The sequence below is a fragment of the Fragaria vesca genome, linkage group LG6 (assembly GCF_000184155.1).
Source record: "Fragaria vesca subsp. vesca linkage group LG6, FraVesHawaii_1.0, whole genome shotgun sequence".
NCBI classification, from domain to species: domain Eukaryota; kingdom Viridiplantae; phylum Streptophyta; class Magnoliopsida; order Rosales; family Rosaceae; genus Fragaria; species Fragaria vesca.
This window is the reverse complement of record NC_020496.1, coordinates 6,868,833-6,893,130: the sequence shown is the minus strand read 5'-3', so window position 1 is coordinate 6,893,130 and position 24,298 is coordinate 6,868,833. Positions and strand designations below refer to the sequence as shown.

Genomic DNA, 24,298 nt, shown 5'->3' with positions numbered 1-24,298 from the left:
CCGATGATTTTCCGCCGGGCAAGACAGTGTTCCTCTATCTAGCTCTTGGTCCATTAAAGTTCACACAGTGAATGTATACTAGCTAGTCTTGACCAAAAAAAAAAGAATGTACTAGCTAGTACTACGTGTGTGGCTTTGAGACTGTAGGGTTGAGGAAGCAAGGCAACAAAAGCAACCCCATTTCGATGTTTACATTAGATTGTGCATGATGATCGAGATGGATCATAGAGTACTGCTTCTGGGTCCAGAATGGTAGCACTGATCCGAAACTAAATTCTTCTAACAACCTTGTACAGACTGCATTCATGTATGAATGGTCCAAAACGGAATCCCATTTTGGGCTCACTCCGCATCGGTTTCGCCAAAGAAAAGTATTCTTATGCGCGCACCATCGAAACGTCACAAATCTTACGCAAAAATAGCAAAACATATACACTGTCCTCTGTAAATCGATATGCAAATAGACATGCAAATATGGTGGATAGGTTTCTTGGTAATGAGTACTTAACTACTAATATTATGGTTAAAATTACGGGCCGCTTTGAGTGTACAGACTACTGAGCAAGTTCACGCTTAGATGTAGCATAGTTTGAGTTGATGTCTGATCCTAGCCACACTCTATAGACTATAGCTACTCCTACTTCAATACTACCTTCAAAAGTTGTTAAAATGCAGCCCCCGAAATGAATCTGTGATCCTGCAGCAGCTAGCAAGCCCGCCACTGGCCAACACTACCTTCAGTACTCTCAACCCCTTTGAAGATTCCTGCTTGGCTGTGCCCCGTGATTTCAGTCCTAAATGCAGGATCTTACAGAGAAAAAAGAATCACAAGGACCAAACTTACTGTGGGAATGGTAAACTTGGATATTGCTTTTGTACTGATGAATTAGTAAGATATGAGGACACAGTACATTTTACTTCTGTAATTAACTAGGCCTTCTCCTTCCCAACTAGCCTGTGCAACTATTTTGATTGTAATTAGGGTGATCTATGCCATATAAACTTTCAAAAATGTATCAGTAGGAAGAAGAAGTACAAAATTGTTAACTTCAACAACCTCATCTTCAAGTTGCAGGAATGATTCACCAATTTGTACAAGTCTTTCACATGCATGCAGTTTCACTGTGATAACAGCCCAAAATAATTTGAAAAATCTAGCACAGCTTTTCTTCTTTAAGGGGAAAAGAGAGAGCCGGGAGGGAAAGCCGAGCGGTGTTTAATCTAATATAAAGAGTCCTTGGAGGTTGAACATGGAAGCAGTCAGAAATTTACAACTCGATCAGTACGTAGTAGTGTTTGACAGTTCGAGCCAGCTTCCAAGTCTAAAGCTAAAGCTAGATATCTATGGATTCTGATTTCTGATATCGTTGATCAATTCCAAATGGAGCTGTTCACACTTCACACTCTCCTTCCGGGCATTGCTTAACTATTAATTTGAATAATTTCTTTACAAAGGTGAAGCATGCAAGTTGAGATTGTTTTGAAATGGCTATGGATATGGCAAGGGGTGAACTACTCTATCTTTTTTGTAACCTGAATGGCAACAAAACGAATCTGAAATAGATTTGTTTGAGTGGTGCATTGATAGTCTGATTAATTGTTCGATTCCATAAAATGTGATTGGTGTTTTTTTTCATCTTATTCATTGACTCTTCGAGCTTTAAATCTCTAAACAATAGTTAGAACTGAACTGTAAAGCTCATGCGCATGCTGTCATTTTAGACTTATCCCTAAATTATTACAGCACTTAACTTGTACTTTTTAACGACATATTAAGTACGTAACAAGATAACAATACATATAATGCTTCAACGAATAGTAGTACGTATTTGCTAGCTGCTACACATTGGTCTTCTAATTAATACTGAATTGCATATCGAGCGCTAGGATGTTGACATGCATTTTAGTTTGTTTATTTTAGTGAAGTCGCAAGATTCACTACTCCTCGATCTAGATATTTGGAGTTACAAAATGATCGATGAGATTTAATAAATTACCAACCTAGCTAATATCGTTCAAACTTAACCTATGTTCGTTGTTGTGGAAAGATTCCTAATATTACTCATGACCATAAAATTTAAGAATCATTGATCTAATGAACAAAACCCTTTAAAATGAAATTAAAATGATCGACCAGAACTAATCAAATTAAAATGAAAACCTTGAGCTGAAGAAAGTAGCAAGGACTAAGGACTGAAACCAATGCTAGCTGAGCACCATGTAATTTAGCTAGCGAATCTGCCACAAAGTTAGCCTCTCCCTTGACATTGATCGTTTACTTTTAACCAAGTTGTATAAAGAGACACTAGTAAACTTGTCGGCGTGAAGAGATCGAAGAAATAAGAAATATTAAGGTCTGACCCCGTTCTTAAAGAATCATTAAACGTTGAACTTTGGGTTGATCATATTTAGGAGTCTTTTTTCTCCGACTTGCTTCTCAAGACTCTGTGTCTTTGAATTTTGCGTGGAGTTGTTGTTGGTTTCATGGGTCAAATATTGTGCAGCTCTTACACATTAAGATGTCAAAATCAGGACCACGAGAGCTTTTTTATTTGACAAACCATTCATCTTTCCCTTTAATTGATTAACTAATTTCTTATACGTACTGATCTCCTTTGTGTTTGGAATATAATGTATGCCTCCTATTTAAATGAGTCAAATTCCCAGAGCTTATGCTAAAAGGATGCCAAGTGCTTACTGTATAAGCAAGCTAGCTTTATTCCATTATATAAGAGACACTGTGCCATTTTTTTACTTAATTTCATGTACATGTTGCTTATAATAAAGATATAGCGAGTGGTGATTAACAAATTTCACTTGGAAAAAAAAGCTACTCCACGAGCATTTTAGTGGATATTTGTGAGTGAAACAATTATACAGAAGGTGAAAATTAACATGCATTTAATTTGTTTCATTCTAAATCAATTAACAAGTACATGAACATAACTATCCAATATCCAAACAAATACCAATGAGGATATTAAGGTTTTATACTGTTATTAACTGTTTCGGAGCAAACAAATACTCCATATTCTCTAACTTGCATCCTCTACTTAGTCGAGCATATTCTCATTCTCTAACTTGCATCCTCTACTTAGTCGAGCATGAATGTGAAAAACTACGATTCTCACATTGGAAAGTTACAGCCTCATTTATGAGGTTATAAGAGTTTAGATCACTTTATTTATTTTTTAGTTGGTCTTGGATTTGAACTCTATATTACTTTACCATGATATCATATCATCACAGAGCGTGTATTATTTTATCATACCTCACTTCAGTCAACGCACATTACTTGAAGCAACACTGATGAATAAGCTAGATGATCGAGTATATGATTGGATTACGGTTTTGATTTTGAAGCATAAAACGGGAAGGCACCTCAATCAACCATTAACTTCACAGAACGAATTGAGCTACATATAATTTCTTCATCAAGCTAGAACAACGTAGCTAGTAGCTAGCTGAAACAAAAAGAGACCAAAACTACACTTGGAAACTAATTCCGAATGAATATTGAATTCACAAATGAATCCTAATAACTATTACAAACCCAAACACAAATGGCAAACCTCTTGGTGTTCTATGCATGTACATTATGATTAGCACCATTCCATGGGAAAACGTAGAAACTAAAGAAGCTAGCTAAAATCTACTACAAACCAACACAATTTCTTGAGGTAGTAATTCCACCATCCACAACCAGATTATGACCACTTACATACTTGGACTCATCACTAGCAAGATATAGAGCTGCCTCGGCTATGTCCTTAGTCCTCAAAGTCGGACCTTTCAAATTCGCAAGCCCTCTCACAAACTCTTCCATCTTCTCCACCTCTTGCTCACAAGGCATCCCAAAGTCCATACACTCTTCTTCCTCATCGTCCTCGTCACTCATCCTCCACGCATTCACTAGCATCGGCGTGGCAACCCCGAAAGGAGAAACACAGTTCACTCTGATCCCATACCGGCCTAGTTCACACGCAGCGTTCTTCGTCAAGCCAACAATGGCATGCTTGGAAGCAGTGTAGGCATGCGGCCCTAGCCCGCCGGCGACTCCCGCGACGCTGGCAGTGGAGATTATGCAGCCTCCTCCCCCGGGGATCATCACGCGCGCCGCATGCTTGATCCCCAATGCAGTGCCTCTCACGTTCACGCGCATCACGCGGTCGAACTCGTCGACGTCGAAGTTGACGATGCTCTTGTGTTTGGATTGGTTTCCAAGGATTCCGGCGTTATTGAACATAATGTCGAGCTGGCCGTAGCGGGAAACAGTGGACTGGATTAGGTTTTCGATGTCTTCTTCTAGGCTGACGTCGCAGTGAACGAAGGTGACTGAAGGGCCTAAGGAATTGGCCAAGGCTGTGCCGGTGGAGTCTTCCACATCGGCAATGACAACTTTGGCGCCGTGCTTTGCGAAAAGCTTCACTGTTGCTTCTCCTATGCCTCGTGCAGCACCTGTTACTATAGCAATTTTCCCCTCCAACCTGAATTATGTAAAAAACAACACTTTTAGTTGCTTTCTAAATATTAACAAAACTAAGCATAATACAATGTTGCATGCAGTGGTAATCCTATTGACACTCTGATCTTAACCATTAGTACTGCTAAGCAGAAATTTTATGATATATCTACTGATCGAATTGAGATCGAATAGAATGTAGAACTGATGTTTAGACTTCGCCCTTTACTATTTCGAAAATTCTAAGCACCATGGATTATAGGAAGCTGTGTACGTAGAATTTAAGAGTGATGATCATATATTGATATATAAATGAGAAATTAAAAGTTTACCTTCTAGGATGTGGAGGAGTAGTAGTATTGTCCCTTCCCAATCCATGAATGCCGTGAAGGGGTTTTTCAGGCATAACTGCAGGCATGTTTGCAGGTACCTTTTGATTATAGCTAAGCAAAATGTAGAGGGATAGAAAAGAGAGAGATTAGCAAAGGCTAGGATTGATATGTAATGTGGTGTTGAATGTGGAATGAGAGGGTTTTATATAGGAGGCTAGGGTTTTATAATGTGGGTGAGTGGGTTCCATATGAGAGGGTCTTTTTTCTAGGTGACTTCCCTAAAACTGTCCCTCTTTGTCTTTGTAGTGTTTGTACCTCTTCCTTTTTGCCCTATCTTGCTTTACTTTTCAGGATTAAAGAATGGTTAGCAGATCTGTAAAAATGAATCAAGAAAACAATGAATATATATAAATTACAGCTAGCCAGCCACCAATTATATAGAACTGAATTCCCATGTACAACGTAGTCGATGAACACTTGAATAGATTTTGAACTAGTATTAGGTACAATAACACAACTGGGTCAAAATGTCAATAGTCGACCTAGGTTAGGTGAATATATGCATCTGGCTGCGGCTTTTTTTAGACATAATGCAGCGTTTCAAGTCTTAAAATATTTTAGTTAATTATTTGGTCGATGTTTCTCCTGTATGTAGTGGAATAGTCTTCAGGCAACATATATATGTCTGAGAATCAAAGAAGACTTCAATTCTGAAACTTTAATTCACCGCGTAAACTGAGCTCATAATCATCGACGACGTCGTTTATTACCTGTACGTAGAATTGTTTATAGCTAGCTCAGGCAGCAGAACGTACAGAACCGAAAGAAGAAAAGCTAAGTACCCTAGAGCTGGCAGACCATACACCAAAATATACCAGAACTCACACATGTCAGCTGAAGGGTTGGCTAAGGCCGATCGAACAAGTGTACTACTGGATTATGAGATTTAAGTAGAAAGATTTAGATTCTGGTATAGCTAATAAAGGTGGAGCTCTGCTGAAACTACACTGCGTTAAATAAACAACCGCAGAAGATTTCGTGACTAAACTAAGAAGATTTAGATTCTACCAACTAGCAAAGACAGCAGGCAAACAACGTACGTGGATCTTCATTTTTCTGGATTCTGGGTTGTAAACTTCTGTTTCTTTTATGCAGGGATCGACTATCCAGACTGTTTATTATTCTTGGGGGTTTAACTTGTACTCCAGCTTGATTAATATTAAAATGTCACATGCATCATGCATTTGGAGCACCATTGGGTAAAGCTAATTACAAGAACTCCATCAGTAACGGGAACAATAATATATTTAGTTAATTAATCTATGTTAAAAGTTTCGAAGTATTCTTGAATTATTCAAACAAATAGATATTGACCCCGCCAAAAGAAGAAGAAGAAGAAGAAGAAGAAGTTCATTAGTATAATTTAAACATACGTACCTTGACTTGTTTCACACTCGATTGTTGATTTGGAATCAATGAAGCGGTAGTCACGATGCCGCAAGTTTAGGACCAAGACTACCAGGAGTCCAGAACTACCTTGCTTCATCATATATAACCAAGAATTCATCCTTAATTTCAAAGTTTACAGATTTGACTTGTTTCGATTCTCTAATCGCATTAGCATTTGATCGGTTCAACTAGTCAATAAACTTGATAACGTAATTGGTTTGCTGCATTGATATTAGCATTACAGCAGGGATAATCACGGCAATGGCTCCGATATAATGCTCCATTATTAAAGTATGTATTAGGAATCTGTAATCCATCCTGTAATCTCTAATTCTCTGTTGTAGTTTGCAGAGTCACTTGCAGTATTATAAAATCCATGGTAGAGATCGACTGAAGATACGGCCTCTTCCTAACACGTACTCTTCTGAAAATTTAGAAAGAGCAGTAGAGGAGCTTGTAGGTTGCAGCCAAAGCAAGAGTGCAAATCCCAATTGGTAGGACAATAATTGTTTTCAATTAAGAAAATCCAAGCACTACTAGCTTATTGTTTGCTTAATTATAAGTATGATTAGTGTTGTTGTGGGTCTATTTAAAGAAAATTTTTGGGCCAAGTTTTTATTACAAATTAACAAATGGAGCAAGATAAGATGCTATTCACAAAGTACAAACAATTCAGCTTTGTCCTTAATTTGTATTCTGATTTCTTTGGTGCCTTTGGCACATTGACTGTATTTGTATATCAGCAAACCACTCTAGGTCGGTTTCTGACGGCTAATATATGCTGTCCTTTTTTCTTATCATCTTCTTCTGCTTGGCCCATCGAAATTAATACGGTACATTATTTTCAATTGGTGTGCATTTTCGAGCATTAGTTAAGTGTAACTGCTCCTAATGATGCTTATGTATTGTGCTAATGGACCACTATTAGTAGTGATGGGTTCTCATATCCCAAAAGGAAAAGGACACGAGAGTTTGGATTTATCTAAAGACACGTTTACCTAATGATATGAAAAATAAATTACGAATGAGAGACAACCAGAACAGGAGAATGAATGAATATGTATGAGAATATTTCATTTTCATAAAGTTCTTCGATCACTTATCGTATGCAAAAAATAATAAGGACCCAAAAAAGAATGCAACTGGTTACACCAAGTAAACGTATTAGAAAGAAAAGATACACACGCCTCTATTTTTCATTCGCAATATTACATGATAGAAAGTTAGATTGATATTCATATTGTTCCACACTTTAAATAGGAGGCGGATCCGTGACATACAAAATTATAATCAAAATTATAATCAGAATACCAACCATTAGATCTAATAACAACCAACGGTTGAGAGTAGTCATAAAAACTAAAAATTCTTCTCCAAACAGGAACCACCGATTTACAAATATCATTAACCACAGAATTTAGTGAGCGGTCTTTCTTTTTTATTTCAATTTTCAACATATCGATTTACGTCTAAGCTAGTGTTATTATCCTCTTTTTTTCTATTTCAGCCGGCATAATAATTTTCTAAGTAATCAAGTTATATGACATCTACCGATCCCGTGATTCCGAATCAACAGATTCATTGAGCAACTCGTGAGTCAAGTAGTAGATTAGCCCTCGTAATTTCTTTTCTTTTCTTTTCTTTTTCTTTAAATCAATTAATAAAATCTGTCTATTAAAAACAGAATGAAAATTGATGATTACCTACTCTCATTTTGAATCAATTAACAGGAAGGTAATGGTTTCCATTTGATTTCAAACTCATTTACTAGAAAGTACCATCATCATCATCTACCTTTTCTTCTTCAAAGAAAAAAAAAATATCCAAATGATATCTGCCATAACACGTTGGAAAACTTATGATCAGATTATGTATGGAAGTACTCAGATCATCTTGTGCTATGAACAACCATAAGCTTTTGATAAAAAAAAAATAAAAAAAAAAAAGACTAAAATAAGCATGTCTATGAGACTTAGAGCATTTGTAGCAGACTCTTTGCTTTGACTCATTAGCTATAGAGAGCGTGTTTACCTTTCTGGATGTTTTAGGAGCTCCAGCAGACTAGCTGAACTTAAGTTATTATAACTTTTAGCTGAGATAATATAGCTAGTGAGATAATTCAAATGATGCTAGCTATAATTTATTACATTCCTTTTAAAATATTTTAGGTGATATATAAATACATTTAAACTATTTAATCTTTATTTGAAGAATAATATTAATGTAATTATAGCTAAAATAGAGAGCATTGATGCATACACATTTCTAAAGTTGCTAGCCAAAATAACATTTTAGCTAATTTGACGAAAATTTAACTCAAATATGGCTAGGATTGCTAAAGATGCTCTTAATTTGTTTTCTTTCCTCTGTAGTAAATGAGTTTCAATAAGAAACAAATTATTTCCTCTTAATTATATTCCAAATGGAGAATTGTAATCATGAATTTTTATTTAGATAGATTTCATAAATTGAATTAAAGAAAAAGACAAAAAAAAAAAATTTAAGTTTTATGACTAATCTAAACCGTTAGTTTTTATTAGATCTCTGATTATAATTTTGATTATAATCTTGTATGACATGGATCCGCATGCAAGTAATGTATAGTTTTTATAAAGATATGGTTCATGAGGATAGACTAAACATATATACTATCTTTTTAAACAAGAAACAAAATCATGAAGAAGAAGGAGCAAATTGTTCTCTTTGCATCTCTTTATGGGCACCAGTTCCATTTAGACACTTGATCTATGAGAATTCAGGCCCAATTTTTGTTAATTGGGTTGAGGCTTATATGTTCTTATATCTGAAAGCCACAAAGCTCAATCCCATAGGAAAGGACTCCTTTAATGCAATAGCCCATTTGCAACATGAGCCTTCAAATTAACATAGGGAAGACAATTTGAGGTTAATATGACATCTCATTCAGAGAACTGAGAGAAGGGCTGCATACACACTACTGGAACAACAGCTAGCCTCGGAGACAACACCATATTCTACTGACTTGCAACACAGGAATTGAGATGGAGTAGTGTTCCATGAACATACCAACACAAGAAGTGCTAGCCTCGGTTGGAAATTTGGTGATTGAGAACTTGAGATGCTACACGATCGATGGGTCGTGGTGCCTTGTTAACATAAATTCTTCATTTGAAACATTTTTCTTTTTTCTTTTTCCTTCTTTCATCTTTAATTTCACAATGTAGGAGTTTCAGTCCCCTCTTACTATCTAAAAAGAGAGCAAGGTGTTACGTACATTGTTTGGTAATGATGATCTTTCAAACATGTTTATGCCATTATCTCTACCTTAAGTCACGGGACGTAGTAGAGTGTAAAATAAAATTGCTTCCCCATAAACGACTAAGAATCATGTTCTCTTTCTCATAATGAGACAATTTGTTTTAGGCTTCAAGTGCATATGGGTGGGTCAAGCACAGCATTACAACTAACAAGAAGTTAACAACAAGCTATTATGTAAGTGGGGATGAGCACAAATATATGACAAGGTTTGCTTAGTTAGAGAAAGACATAGAGAGTGACAGGGTTTAAAAATCATGGTGGGATTCAATTGCATATAAAGCATACTTCATTGAGCATTAACCAACACGTTGTCCTTAATTTTGTGTTAGAGATCGAGTCGCCGGAAATTGGAAAACGAAGTGAATCTTAGTACTACACCACCAAACCTACTACATATACACTTGAAAGAGCTAGCATACATCGCACTACTGAATTGAAGCTTTTAAGCAAAGGTTACATGATTGTAGGCTTCCTATTCTGGCCGACTACTCGTTGTCCTAGATAGTCATGTCCAAGCTGTTATTTTCATCGTTAGTTGGTTACTCCATCAATGCCTTGATAGGTATCCGTTGACAACACATGTACTGATATATACTATGATTACTATCTACATGCAACATTTATAACCCGCACAAAAAAATTGCTCATCTCGTGTCTTACGGTAACTTATATAAACGTAATGTAAAATAGTTACCGGTTTAGTGAAATAGTACAAATAACAACAAACCGTTAGTTACATAGTACGTATCGCAAATCGATTGTAGATCTCAACCATAATTAAACCATTCTACTACACTTTCTCACTTATTACCGATCAAATGATTTTAAGTTGAATGCTCCAATTCACACGTAACATCAAAATATTTCATTCATGTGTAACCTCTTGAATCCATTCTTGATGCACAGTGTGAAGTCTATATACACGTGAAGTCCAGCACAGTAGATATGAACGAGAAAGATCCAAGAAAGCTGACAATAACAGCAAAAGAGAACCTTGGAAAACAAAAGCTAGCCAACAACTGCAACACACTCCATGGAAATTGAGAAGGCTACCCCAGAAAGCAAATTAAGCCAACCCCATTGAAAAATAGGGACCTCTATGGCTCTTTTCCTCCACTGTAACCACTTGCAACCCACCAACCTTCTTCTCTTCTTTCTATCTGAAACCAGAAAAACAAGGGTCAGTTTCTAAAGATTGGGAAGCACCGACTCCCCAGCTAGCGAAGCTTCCATATCCGCCCCACGAGATTTTATCAGTACTGCTGAAAGAGAGGGCCGCGAAAGTAAAAACTAATCAGGTGCGCGCCAAAGTGGTAACTTAATTACCGGTCTTTGATTCTCGGTTGGCCACCTGGCTTTTTGTTTGTGACACCCACGTCCTGCCCTCGGTGGGATCCATCCTTAAGAGATGTTTGATTCGGTTGACCAAGAGTACGTGGCGGCATTCTATTGGAGCTCCGCGTGGTTCATTATATTAAGCTCCGCAGTCGAATTTGAGATGGTGGTGATATCATCACGTATCCACAGTTTGTCTTGGGGAGTTACCAACTGCTTTACCTAAAATACACCTAGAAATGTCCTCTCCTTCTGGGCTGTCTGTTAGTTTTGGTGAATTTCCTATATATGTGATAGTGATGATAACTAATTCTCATGCTGAATCTTACAAAATTGAGGAAGTCATGAATCATGACAAGCGGGATGGAGATAGTGATGAGTATTAAATGTCGTGTTTAATCTCAAAACTCGAAAGTGTCTAATATCAAGTTCCGAGATTTATATCAGTCAAAGATTTAAAATGATAATGAAATTTCACATAGACTAGTATGTGTCAGATAATCATGTTATAACACAACCTCCCAAAACCAATTAGGATTAGCAACATTCAAACCTAGATATTGGGGTTCCATACCTAATGTTAGTGGATATCCTGCTTGTTATAAGTTATGGGTCAGTTCCCTTTTAGATAAAAGAAACAAAAGTTACAGAAACTAATTGAGGACTGATATAAAAGTTCATAATTGACGCATAATATTATAAATTTGAACAAAACATTTCAAATTTATTTACCTAATCTAGCACACACAAACATAAGATTCGTTGCTCATAATCCTTCAAACAATTTAGAGAAAGATACAAAGGTTTGGAAAATCCAGCGTGAAGCCAAAGGTTTCATCATTAAGAAGGTGAACAAGTTCCTTCATCATTTTTGGGGGCGCACAATAACAAATAATTTTGGCCCCGAACCCAGTGAATTATAAGGGCAGAGATATAAATTCCCTAATTCTAACGCCAACCCAGAGGGAATTATTAGAGATCATAAATAAGTAGTAAAAAAGGAATACGATCCAATACAGCATCCCTACCATAAGCAGCATACTGCCCACCGTTGCTTTCATTTCATTCCAATATTCCCGATAAAAAACGAAATCCTTTTTCGTCTTTTCCTCTCCCTGTGACTCTCTGTCTCTCTCTGTCTCTCTCACACCACCACCGCTTATTCATTCACTCACTGCCTCTTCTCTCTCTCTCTTCTTCTTCTCTCTCCGGCAAATGTGAAATCGAATTCGCGGCGTCGATTAGGGTTTCTGAGAACGGTTCTAGAGTTTTGAAGAATGCCGTTGACGCGGTACCAGATACGGAACGAGTACGGCTTGGCCGATCCGGAGCTCTACAAAGCCGCCGATAGAGATGATCCCGAGGCCTTGCTGGAAGGCGTCGCCATGGCCGGCCTCGTCGGCGTGTTGCGTCAGCTCGGCGACCTTGCCGAGTGAGCTTCCTTTTAAACTCTTTTGCTGTGTTGTTGATTTCTTCAATTGCGGAATTTTGAGTTAGAAATTACTGTTTTGACCTGAATGCTGAACCTGTAGGGTTTGTTGTTTGGAGTTTGGGGATGATAATTTGACTGATGTGCTGGATTTCTGTTTCGGAATTTTTTTCTGTTCTAAGAATCGAGGTTGACTCCAAGTTTTACTAGATTGACTCCGAGTTTGATTTAGCAGATTGCTTATAGTGTTATCTAGGAATTGGAATTTTTGAGTTTTAATCATGAATTATAGTAGTAAGACTTCGATTACAATTTGGTTACTGAAAATCTGTAATGGAATAAGGAGTTCAAATTTGCTTGGTTAAGATAAATTTCACACCGATTGCGCCATACATTTCATTGTTAGAAGTATAGGATGTAGTCTTATGTGGTTTAATTTGAGATAGACTCATGAGAAATGGTGTTGTGGTTGATAGGTTTGCTGCTGAAATATTTCATGATTTGCATGAAGAAGTAATGGCAACGGCTACAAGAGGCCATGGTCTAATGGTTCGCGTCCAACAGCTTGAAGCAGATTTTCCTACAATTGAGAAGGCACTTTTATTACAGACTAATCATTCATCATTCTTTTCAAATTCAGGTTATGGTCCCCGTTGTACAATTGTTTCTTCATAATGCAACTTTGTCACAGTTAAATGAAAATGATCTGATAGCTATCTAGTTACTCGTATCATGACCCCATGTGTGTTTTCTATAAAATGCTAGAGCATGGGAAGGGGACATTTCAATTTTCTAAAAACTAGTAATATTTAAATACAATATGGTTGTGTAATCACATAGTTCTATTTCAGGTGTTGACTGGCATCCTAATTTGCTTTCGGAACAGAATCTGATCACCTGTGGAGACTTACCTCGCTTTGTAATGGATTCTTATGAAGAATGCCGGGGTCCTCCTCGGTTGTTCCTTCTGGACAAGTATGATTGCCTAATTTGTGCTCGCTTATGCTACTTTGATCTTAAATATAAGAATTAAGATGTAGAAAGTCGGAAATATGCTGATCCTATTTTTGACAGGTTTGATGTTGCTGGGGCGGGAGCATGTTTAAAGCGATACACTGATCCGTCATTCTTTAAAGTGGAATCAGCATATTCATTGGCATCAGCGGATATACAGAGAGAAAGGAAGGCCCGTAAAGTAAAGGTATTTCTACAGAATAACCATTGTGTTTGAACGACTAATATTTTGTGGCCTGTGATGTCAATACAGGAAGTCCTTATGTTTGTTAAGTAATACATCTTTGGTATGCATTCATTTTCATTCATAATTGAAACAACCATTCGCACCTATTTTCGCTGAAAGATCCAACCATATAGAGTGGGCTATTGCCGCCCAAACTTTATCCCTCCCTCTGTTATTCTTCAGAAAAATAGCTAGTTTCCTGGATAGCACCCTTAACCACCCATGGTGGCAACTCTGGTTAGTAAAGAAGAAATGGTTTCTCTGGGTGTAACAAAAAAATGGGATCGTTACTTTCTGAACTTAGAAAATTTAAACTAGGTGTAGTTAGAAATTTCCAACCTGTTCTTTTTACTGGCATTCCTAATCTTGATTTTGAAGTGTGCCTACATGCATGCCTGTGGAAACCAGGCAGTGTTACTTTCTGAACATAGAAATGCAATAGGTTTAGTATTTTATGTTAGAAAGCACTGTTAAAAATTTGTTCAAGAAAATATTTATTTTGTCTTTTGTGTGTAGCACAAGAAAGGATCACGCTGGAGGAATGGTGAAACCCCAGAAGTTTTACTGCCATCACATGCTAAGTGAGACCTTGTCACTGCCTTATTACCATTCATGTGACTGTTAATTGTGTATGTTTTTCTTAAGATAGATGGTAGAGTGGAAATTCATTTTATTTTATTTCTTCAAATATTGCAGACTGCATGAGTTATTTCTGGAGGAGCGCATTGAGAATGGTTACAGTGACCCTGCTCGTCGTGTGAAATTAAAGAGAAGACATTTGAATGGATCTGCAGTTGACTCAAGAACCAGGAAAAGTTACATGGATAAATTTGTGGAGACTCATTCTCCAGAGTGTAGACAGATTTGTGCAACTTCTGTTACATCCCCGCCTCTGAATTTGAGCTCAGATAATAACAATGAGTCGGGGCTTAGAATACTTGACATTAGTATTGTGAGTCCTGCAGAAAAGTCTCCAGAAAGGGGTAATGCTAGTTCTTTGACTAATGAACAAGAAGTTGTATCAAAACAATTGATGGATACTTCATACGGGGGATCTTTTGATGGAGAAATTGCAAAGGGGTCTGAACCAAATTCTGATGGTGAAAGTGACAACAGCTATTCTAACCTTCAAATGGTAGCAGTTGATAAGGAATTGGAAGTTGATGGAGAAGACAAAACTGAAGGCAGTGTAGAAGGATACAGTTCTGATGATTTGCCCAGTGAGGTAGATAATTACGTGGATGCTCTTGCTACTATGGAGTCAGAACTGGATACTGACAATGAGTCCAGAGCTAAGAGCAATCTACCTTCAATGAAGGTTAACAAATGCAGGACAGTCTCTGATGCAAATGAGGAGGTACATGTAGAGCTTCAAGCTCAATCTTTGGATTCTCAATCAAATGAGAACTCTTCTACATCAGATGACTGGAATAATTCATTCGAAAGAGATAGAGCCAGTTTGAACTCTGACACTTTAAGCAATTTGGCTGAGAATACACCTTCAGAGTGTGATGCAGCAGCTAAAGAACCAGCCACTGAAACTTGTGGATCTGAGGGTACATGCATTGAGGAAGGTGTGATCCCTGGTAGGGAAATGAGTCCGACTCAACAACATCCAGACCTCGGAGCAACCTCTCCTGTGGCTTCATATGTGGGATCTTTATTAGATGAAACATCCTCTGATAAAATCAAAGTTGGTTCTGAATCATTTGGCATCAAAGAAAATGGGACCAATCTGGATCATCTCATGGCAGTTGTTCCCGATGATTCTTCCCAGGCTAAGGATGAGTTCACAAGTACTTCTCCCACACTTCCTCTAGTTGAAGCAGATGAAAAAAAATTATGTGCCACTTCTGATGATTTACCGCACTTGAAAAATGTTGAAGAATTGGTTTCTGTGAATCATAGTGGTAATGATTCTGTGAATGAAGTGTTTCAGGCAAAATGTGCTGATGAAGATGCTGTGGGAAGCTTCGCCAGTAGAAAGATTGATTCACCACATTTAAGTATTCCATCAACAGAAGCACAGCTGTTCCCCGCAGCAATGAAAGAAGTACAAACATCTTCGGGTACTACAATACGGCCTCATAGTTCAGATGTTGCAAAGCCTGTTTACAGGGTTTCTCAAGTTGATGATCCTTTCAAGCCAACTGCATTCAAATCTGGCGTTATACCATGGAGACGTATCTCAAGAGAGTCATATCCTGAAGGGGATGCTCCACAGACACATGTCCCAAAAGAGCAGAAGGACGATCCACAGACACATGTCCTAAAAGAGCAGAAGGATGATCCACAGACACATGTCCTAATGGCCCAGAAAATCTCTGATTTAGATGAGGATATGTCTCACTCTAAAGAGAAATTTAACATTGAAGAGAGCTGTAGGACTCTGGATGATGAGGAGATAGGCTTATTCACCTGCAATGTTGATTTAGAGGGAGGAGATTCTGCTTCTAAAGAAATTCCATCAAACCCTCCAACATATTCAGGCCATGGGGATCATGTACTTTCAGCCAATATAGAACATGCAACAGTTCATGTCGAAGATGTGGCTGCATCCTCTGCTGCTGTTGTCAAATTTGATGATATCAATGATTTCATTGATACATCTCCAGGCGCCACCAATGTTGATGCAGAGGAAGGAGATTCTGTTTCTTTAGAACTTCCATCAAACTCTCCAACTTATTCAGGCCTTGGGAATCTTGTAATTTCAGACAATATAGTACCTGAAACAGTTCATGGAGAAGATCTGTCCTCTGCTGCTGTTGCCAAATCTGATGATGTCAATGATATTGACACATCTCCAGACACACCTTGTTTTCCACCATTAAATTCTATGAATTTGCATGAATCTCTTCTGGACTCCAGGGATCCTCATCTCAAAGAATCTGAAATGGATGAAGTAGCTTCTCCAAAATCCGTGTCAGACTCAGAAATGCATAAGGAAGTGACTGAAGTTGTTTCGCCAGATTCAGAGTCAGACCCAAACAAATCGGTTGCTTATGATCCTTCCATTTCAGAGGTAAATGATGACGATCATAACATCTCCCTGGATGAGCAGAATGAACTCGGCGTGACTGTCTATGATGCCCACACAGCCTCAACATCTCTGGAAATGAACAATCATGAGTCCCGGTCACAATCTCTGGATCAGAGTTGTGGAGAGTATCCTGGGTCATCATCTACCTCTGCCCTTCCAGAAGCTGACCTCCGAGAAGCTGAAACAAAGTTAGAAACTTCGTTGGAATTGCAAGCTAATCAAGTTCAAATGGAGAATTTGGAAATAGACAGAGCAAGTGATCAGGTAGAAGCTGCCTTAGAGCTGTCACCGGAATTTCAGTCTGATGAACTGGGTATGGAAGATTCACAAGACGATCAAGTTAGTACCAACTCATTAAATTCTCAACAGATTGTGTTTCCTAGTCAGCCAGATAAGGAGATATCCAATCTACCATCCACCGATCATATCATTCAAGAGACATGCTTGGATGCTTCCTCTGAATCTTTGCCTGAAAACTCTCCTAGTCAACCTTCAACTTCAAAGTTCTTTACAGAATCAGCAGGCCAGGAAACTGATATTTTAAAGCAAAAGGTGGAACCATTAGAATCTATTCTTCCTAACTTAGTCCAGCCACCTGTGGTTGATCTTGAGGGCACGCCACCATTGCCACCCCTACCACCTATGCAGTGGAGGTTAGGAATGATGCAACATACTTCGCTAGCCTCACATAGAGATTTGGGTGGAGTTAGCAGTGGTACATTCTTGCCAATGCAGTCACTGAAAGCTGATGAGAAAGCTCAATTTGATCTAGTGCCACAGAGAGAGCTACTGCAGCCTCAGAACCCATTTTTATCTCTCACATCAGAAGAAGATATAGAGTCCCAACCCATTTTTGAACCTGTTGTGGGCCATGAGGTGTCTCCTGCCCCATATCCACAAGTACCAACAGATAATGATTCCAATCATCAGTACAATTTCCCTGATTTAGGGGGAATGCAATTCTCAAGCTCATTCATATCGAAGGTCTCTGGTGACAACACTGGACACAATGACATTGTTTCAGAGGGAGAGAAGGGTCTGTCAAGTTTGGAGCCATTCACAGTTCCTGGCAGTGAATCTTCGACATCTACACAAGACCCTGTATTGTTACATAGGGAAATTGTCTATCCTCACCAGTTGATGCCGGAAGGTTTAGAGCTTGAGGTACTTCAACAATCATTCAATAATTCGGAAATGGAACAAGCTAGACCTCTTGCCGCATTTGTGACAGCACCAACTGTGGAAGATGAGCAGCCTCAGCATAGTTTGCCAACAACAGAGGGAGGACAGGTTCATTCTACTTCAAAGCCATTAATAATACCAGGAACTGAATGCACAACTTCTGAACTTGACTCTTCATTTCCTCATGGGGAAACTATCCAACCCCCGCAGCAAGTAACACAGGATTCAGGTCTAGAGCCTGAGGATCTTTGCCGTTCATTGAGAATCTCAGAAAGGGAACAAGAAAAGCCTCTTGCTACATCAGTGACAGCGACAACTACGGTAGATGAGAAGCCTCAGTATGGTTTGTCAACATCAGGGGGAGAAACAGCATGGTCATCAAATACTTCTGATGTAATGCCGGACTCAGAAGTTGCAAAGTCTAATGGAACTGTGAATAAGATCCCTCGTCCTAGAAATCCCCTCATTGATGCTGTCACTGCTCATGGCCAAAGCAAGGTAAATGATAGATCACTTTTTTGCTCTCAGAATATGCTCTTTTTGAGATTTATGCTCTGTGGAATAATCAGAAGTTGACATTTTGCAGTTGAAAAAGGCAAGTGAACGAATTCAGCCTCAGATTGAACCAAAGGTAGACGAAAGAGATTCATTTCTGCAACAGATAAGAACTAAGGTTAGGCCTCTCTTTCTTGTGGTTGTTGCTTCTGCATCATCCAGTTTTCCCTCTTTTTGGGTTATCCATATTTCAAGCATGAAATTAAAGACTGCACCTTTTTGTTGACTCAGTCCTTCAACCTGAAGCCTGCAACTGTGACAAGATCCGCACCACGACCCAACATTCAGGGTCACAATCCCAACTTGAAGGTCATCTCTCTCTTAGAGAAAAAAGCAATTGCAATCCGCCAGGTCTGTCTCTCTCCCTCTCATACACATACAAAAATCGTGTTTCCCCCAATCAGTTGATATTTAATATAATGAGGTTTATGATATAGGCATTTGCGGGAAGTGATGAGGATGATGATGACAGTTGGAGTGATTCTTAGAGGATTTATTTTACGTCAACTTTTCACCCTGCAGTTATTGTCTCGAACTGGCTGGTGGATTCTCTTGCACCAGACAGCGTTTCTGTAGCTTGTATTATACGACCCCCACTCTCTTGCTGAAACAAATATTTGTAGTGTCACTCAGCGAAATCTAGTGCAAGGCAAAATGCCTATATACAAGATGAAGCTGTAGCTCAGCGTGGAAGCGCGGCACAGTACCAATCAACTTCTACATATAGCCATATTATTAAGATCTTGACAGGTGTAAATTGTTGGAGTGCTATAAAGTAGCATGTAGCGTACTGATAATGAAATTTTGTAATGTTTGTACGTAATGGTTCTGTAGTGCATATATAAGTATATCCATCAGTCCATGTACTGTGTATCGTGTTCATATAGCCATGTCAAGGTGTTGAAGTATTTTTGGGTGCAATTTTATGTATAAAAGTTGCAAATGAAATGTCAATTTGCACTCGTTTTGCGAAATGGTTACCCTGTGGGCCATTTTTTTTTGTATGCTTATTTTAGCAAAACATGTGACTAGCTCTTCTAAAAACTAATATTGATTAGTCGATACAATTATACAGACACTTGCCGATGAGGCATCATAATGATAATGGTTCTGAAACAATATAGATGCATTTTTGGGTTTCTCCTACTAGATAATAGATGGATTACATGTACGGAAGCCAATTCCCCTAGTACAGAAACAAGAGCTCGTGCCTTGAAAAATGGGCAATTGAAGTTGGTGCAGAACCAGAAATGCGTTGGTGAATTACATTAGGTAAGGAAAAGGCAGATATCAACCTGAGCTCTGGTTGGAGTTGGCAGCGGGACTACTACTAGGCAATGATATGTGTTGATGTGGAGGCCAAAATATGCGTTCGGGAGGGCAGGGCACCGGCGTTGGGTGTGCAATGTAGGATGGAATATCATCTCCAGGCATTAAAACTGAAACTCCACCTGCATACACCGACATTTTGGGTGATGGGTAACCAAGTTTTCCATTAAACTCCAACTGGGCCTCAAGATCTCCAATTCTTCGGCGGCCGGACGGCGAGAATTCCGGCGACGTGGGTTTGAAAAATCTCTCAAAGATGGCCATGACTAAGAACATGGAGATGAGAATGGCAGTGGCTACAAAACCAAACGACAAAGCATTGACTGAAGAGTTAAAGGGACTCATAGGCTCATCTCTCTGCTGCTGCATATTATTAAGTGGAGCTCCAATTGGAGGCCACTGAAAGCTGTGTTCTTGCACAACCATTTTCAACTCCCTCACTAAATTTGGCTCAGATCTCACGCCATTTCACTGTAAGCTGAGAGAAACAGAGAGAGAGATGGGTTGTGTGCAGTTTTAGTAAAGTGAAGAACTTTACACCATTATCAAAGAACAGAACTTGTTGGAGTACTTTAACTAGTGACAAAAAGAGAAGGGCACGTGAAAAAGTTACGGAATTTACCCTCTGCGCCATTTGAGTGTCAACTCTCAGTCTCTCACCTGTATTATTTCCAACACTTTCTGCCCTTACTGCCCTCATGTTTTATTTTTTGGCCCGAATGGCTCTCTCCATCTCTTCCTCTCTACCAAACCCTAGCCGTCTTAATTTTTTATTTTTTATTTTTTTAAAGGAGAAAGTCATGAAATTGGAAGCGGTGACGTAGGTGAAGCGTTTGAAAATTAGTGAAAACGTTTTGAAAGCGTTGGAATAAAATAATATAACTATATATATATATATATAGTCTTTCTTAAGTAAGGATGTCTTTATTTATTCTTACGGTGCGGATTTTCACTTTAAACTCACTTTTTAATCGAATTTTCACATCTCCACCGTTTAATCTTTAGATACTAATGTATAGATCATCTCTGTAAAATTTCAGCCAATTTGGTTATCATTAAGACACTCAAATTCGATTAAACCAATGGACGAACATAATTCTATCGAACTTGAACCGTTCATGTTTATAACAGAAAAACACAGTTTTGAGTGTCTTAATGATAACCAAATTGGCTGAAATTTTGCAGAGATGATCTATACATAAGTATTTAAAGACTAGACGGTGGAGATATGAAAATTTGATCGAAAAATGAGTCTAAAGTGGAAATCCGCACCGTAAGAATAAATACGGACCTCCTTAGCCAAGAAAGCCTAATATATATATATACATATATATAATTATACAAAAATAAATAAATAGCAAATTCAAAGTTATTGGTCTACAATCAAATAACTTAAATAAAAATAAATACTAGTCTACTTAATCAACAAGGACATAATCCTCATTCTCATGAACATTATCAAACAAAACAGCCTCCAACGATGGTTCATCAAGAGAAAGATCCTCAAACTCGAGCCTCTCAAGATTAGTTTCATCCAATGAATCAAATTGATCACCTCCAACATCCCACATTTGAGTCGGACATTCTTTGTAAGAGTCGCTACTTTCTAGATAAAAGGCGAAGATTGGTATGTACAAATACCAAATCTTCCACTCTTTAGAGTAATCTTGTTTCTTGTTGCGGAATGTATGAACTTGTAAGTACTCTAATTCGTTTCGCAACATAAGGATGAAGATGGTTGCTGAAGCTCCATGAACTGCCCACCATTTCAAAAGGTGTAGGATGGATCTATCATGTATTGCATCAACATTACAAAAATCATCCATATAAAAATTGGAGTACTCTACATTAACGTCTCTCCGTTGATCTGCATCATCATAATACTTTAAAATGCAATTTTTTCTTTCTCTAGTAATATCAATATCTTGATGAGGAGCCTTTCGGGTACTATCTTCTGCAACCCATTCCAGACTATAATACCTAAATAAATAACCTGACAAAATCATTGATAATCCATATCATATTGAAAAGTAACGAAAATATCAGTTTGCTGTAAATATTCATTTGCTTTCAATACTCAAATATAAGTTATCAAGTCCATGTTACTAATAAGGAACTCACATGTCCAGTCACAATATGTGTAATATGAAATTGATGGACATTCCATATTACTAATGCAACAACTTTATATTACTAATGGTTTCAATTCACATATCAACTCAATGCTCAACACATTCACATGTCCATAAAAAAAGCTTATAACATTCACATAGGAAAACTATAATCAATTCACATGGAAAAACTTACTTGGGATTTAATGAATGCGCCATACAATGCAGGGGTGTGCTACTCTTGCTCCAACGAAACATCAATACCTTATGCACGACATTCCAAAAGTTTGAATCCTCATGTAGTTGCTTCCTTTCTTTCCTATATATAGCTTTCTTCACATTCTAAATCATATCTTCTCACCTTTGCCTCTCGCTGTCTTCTTGCGGCAATATATCAATGACCATCATTAAGCAGATCAACCTCTTGTGTTTTCGCAACAAGAAAACGTAGTTTTCTTTAGACGAAGTTCCAAACCAAAGCTTCCTCCTTCATGGTGTTTTCTTATTTGGATTGTCTTCTAGATCTGAAGCTAATGCAACATCAGGAATGATTGGAAATGGTGTTGTTGGTACGAAGCATTGGCTTGTGAAGGTAACACATAAAATACTGGATGGTGGAGGCGGTGCTTTGGTTAACGACAACGACAGGGGTAGCAGCGGTAGCGGTTAGGGCAACATCGATGTCGATTGCGTCAGCAGCGTGCTAGGGTTTACTCATGGATTTAGTTGGGCTCGAGCCAATTTTGTAACGATCTCCTTTCAGGCCTTAACAAATTGGAGTGAAACTGGGCTTTTTCAATTTAGTGTTTTCTATTTTTTTGCATTAGCCTATTTTGATGCTATGATCTATATACAATAAACTTACAAGATAAGTTAGTGAATTTGATTAAATAGTAGTCTACTCTATCATATGTGCTAACTTGAGTCTCAACTCACAACTAGCTACTTGACTGTCTAGAGATGATAGCGGTAGAGTATGTAATGACTGCTTTTAGCCAATGACGAACTCATCTTTATAAGGGCGTGATAAAAAGTAAAAATAGAAAATAAATTTAAAAAAAAAAAAGGTAACAAGGCCCAATATCATTTGGTCTAGTGTCAATGTGTCATAAATCTCCTCTTATAAATGAAAGGTCGTGAGATCGACTCATACTAGACTTGTTGTAATATATGAGTTATTTAACTGATTAAAAAAAAGTAATAAGAGTTAAATATCACACATAAAACTTTAAATGTTAAATAACATCTCAATTTTCTAGTCAAAGTTGAAGAGTTAAAGACTAACAAATGGGTAAAAGGTTTGACTTTGAGGCTTAAGGTTAAGTAGATAGTAAGATTTTGTCTTTAGAGACACTTAATTACATATCAACTGAATTGGGTGAAAATTTTCAGGGATGGCATAAGCCCCAATAACATTATACTGGCCTACTGGGTCCATTAGTGCTCATAACCCTCGTTTTTTTTTTACTTTAATATATTAAGTCGTAATTGACACTTTTATTAAAGTAAAAACTGCTCTCATGTCTTGCATACGTGATCTGTTCATTATGTCCTTTGAAGTTTTTTTGTTTGTTTTTTTATAAGGGAATTGGAAAATGTTCCATTGATTAAAGATCATGACGGCCAAAAGATCAAGTATAAATAGTCTGAAGACCATACATAAAAAAAAATGGATATGACAACTAGAAAGCATATAACCTTCAACAAAAGAGAGAGAAGCAATGGGCCAAAGGCAAAAGCCTAGCCCACATGGTACCCTCCTCTCTACCAAATCTGATCAAATCTGCCTAACCTAGAACCACCGGAGCCGCCACGCCACCAAATCAGTCCGGCAGTCCCTCGTGCCTTGCTGTCATGATTCCTTAGCCTTGTTGTGCCGCTAAAGACGAACAACCGCCACCGCCTCTCGTTAGAGCTGGGACTCGCTATCTTAAGAGCAAGATTCGCTTCTCAGGGTAATCAATACCGACACCGTCGACTCAGATTCAAGGCTCAAACCTCTTACCCCGTCGATCCTCGATTTGTCGTCGATGTCAAACTCGCGTCACCCACCCACGCTCGTCGTGCAAAGAACTGAGGAATCTTCGCGCTCAGCAACAAATCACCACCACTGAACGCCTCACCTGGAGAGATGAGGTGCCGTCGAGAGAGCCCGCAATCGGTTCTCACTGCCGCCTTACACAAAACCCTAGATTTGGTATCCTTAGCTCCGCCTTTGGTGGAGCAACTTTTCAGTTGACTTTTTCAACTTCCTATTTTGTTTGTTGAAGTCAAAGTCTAAGTTGATACCATATGTATGTGTCCAATTCAATGGCTAAAGCATCAGAATTTATGGAATTATTGAAAGCTTAAAAAAACATTGATGAAAGTATGAAGAAAATATCATATAGGCCCAAAATCATTTGGTCTAGTGGGATAGTCTCCTCTTAATAAGTGAGAGGTTGTGAATTCGACTCACGAAGTTATAATATTTGAGTTGTTTACCTGATAAAAATATATATATATATATATACATGAATTCTCAGGTGCGGACGTCC

General features: G+C 38.1%; 3 protein-coding genes across 3 annotated transcripts; 1 reads left to right on the top strand and 2 right to left on the bottom strand.

Annotated features, from left to right (window-relative positions):
- Nucleotides 1–3,611: 3,611 nt before the first annotated feature.
- On the bottom strand, nucleotides 3,612–4,880 carry LOC101294185 (short-chain dehydrogenase reductase 2a-like). Its single transcript, XM_004302534.1, has 2 exons — nucleotides 4,795–4,880; nucleotides 3,612–4,487 (listed from the first exon to the last, which is right to left on the bottom strand). Exons 1-2 carry the CDS (start codon nucleotides 4,878–4,880, stop codon nucleotides 3,656–3,658), a joined length of 918 nt encoding a protein of 305 aa, XP_004302582.1. The 3' UTR covers nucleotides 3,612–3,655.
- A 7,272-nt stretch (nucleotides 4,881–12,152) lies between these two features.
- Nucleotides 12,153–19,240, top strand: LOC101302575. Its single transcript, XM_004305046.1, has 9 exons — nucleotides 12,153–12,307; nucleotides 12,781–12,944; nucleotides 13,156–13,279; nucleotides 13,379–13,505; nucleotides 14,061–14,125; nucleotides 14,241–18,264; nucleotides 18,353–18,439; nucleotides 18,553–18,672; nucleotides 18,759–19,240. The coding sequence occupies exons 1-9, from the start codon at nucleotides 12,153–12,155 to the stop codon at nucleotides 18,807–18,809; spliced, it is 4,917 nt and encodes a 1,638-aa protein (XP_004305094.1). The 3' UTR covers nucleotides 18,810–19,240.
- Nucleotides 19,241–19,413: 173 nt separating this feature from the next.
- On the bottom strand, nucleotides 19,414–20,078 carry LOC101308479. Its single transcript, XM_004302584.1, has one exon. It carries the CDS (start codon nucleotides 20,074–20,076, stop codon nucleotides 19,612–19,614), a length of 465 nt encoding a protein of 154 aa, XP_004302632.1. The 5' UTR covers nucleotides 20,077–20,078; the 3' UTR covers nucleotides 19,414–19,611.
- Nucleotides 20,079–24,298: the final 4,220 nt, after the last annotated feature.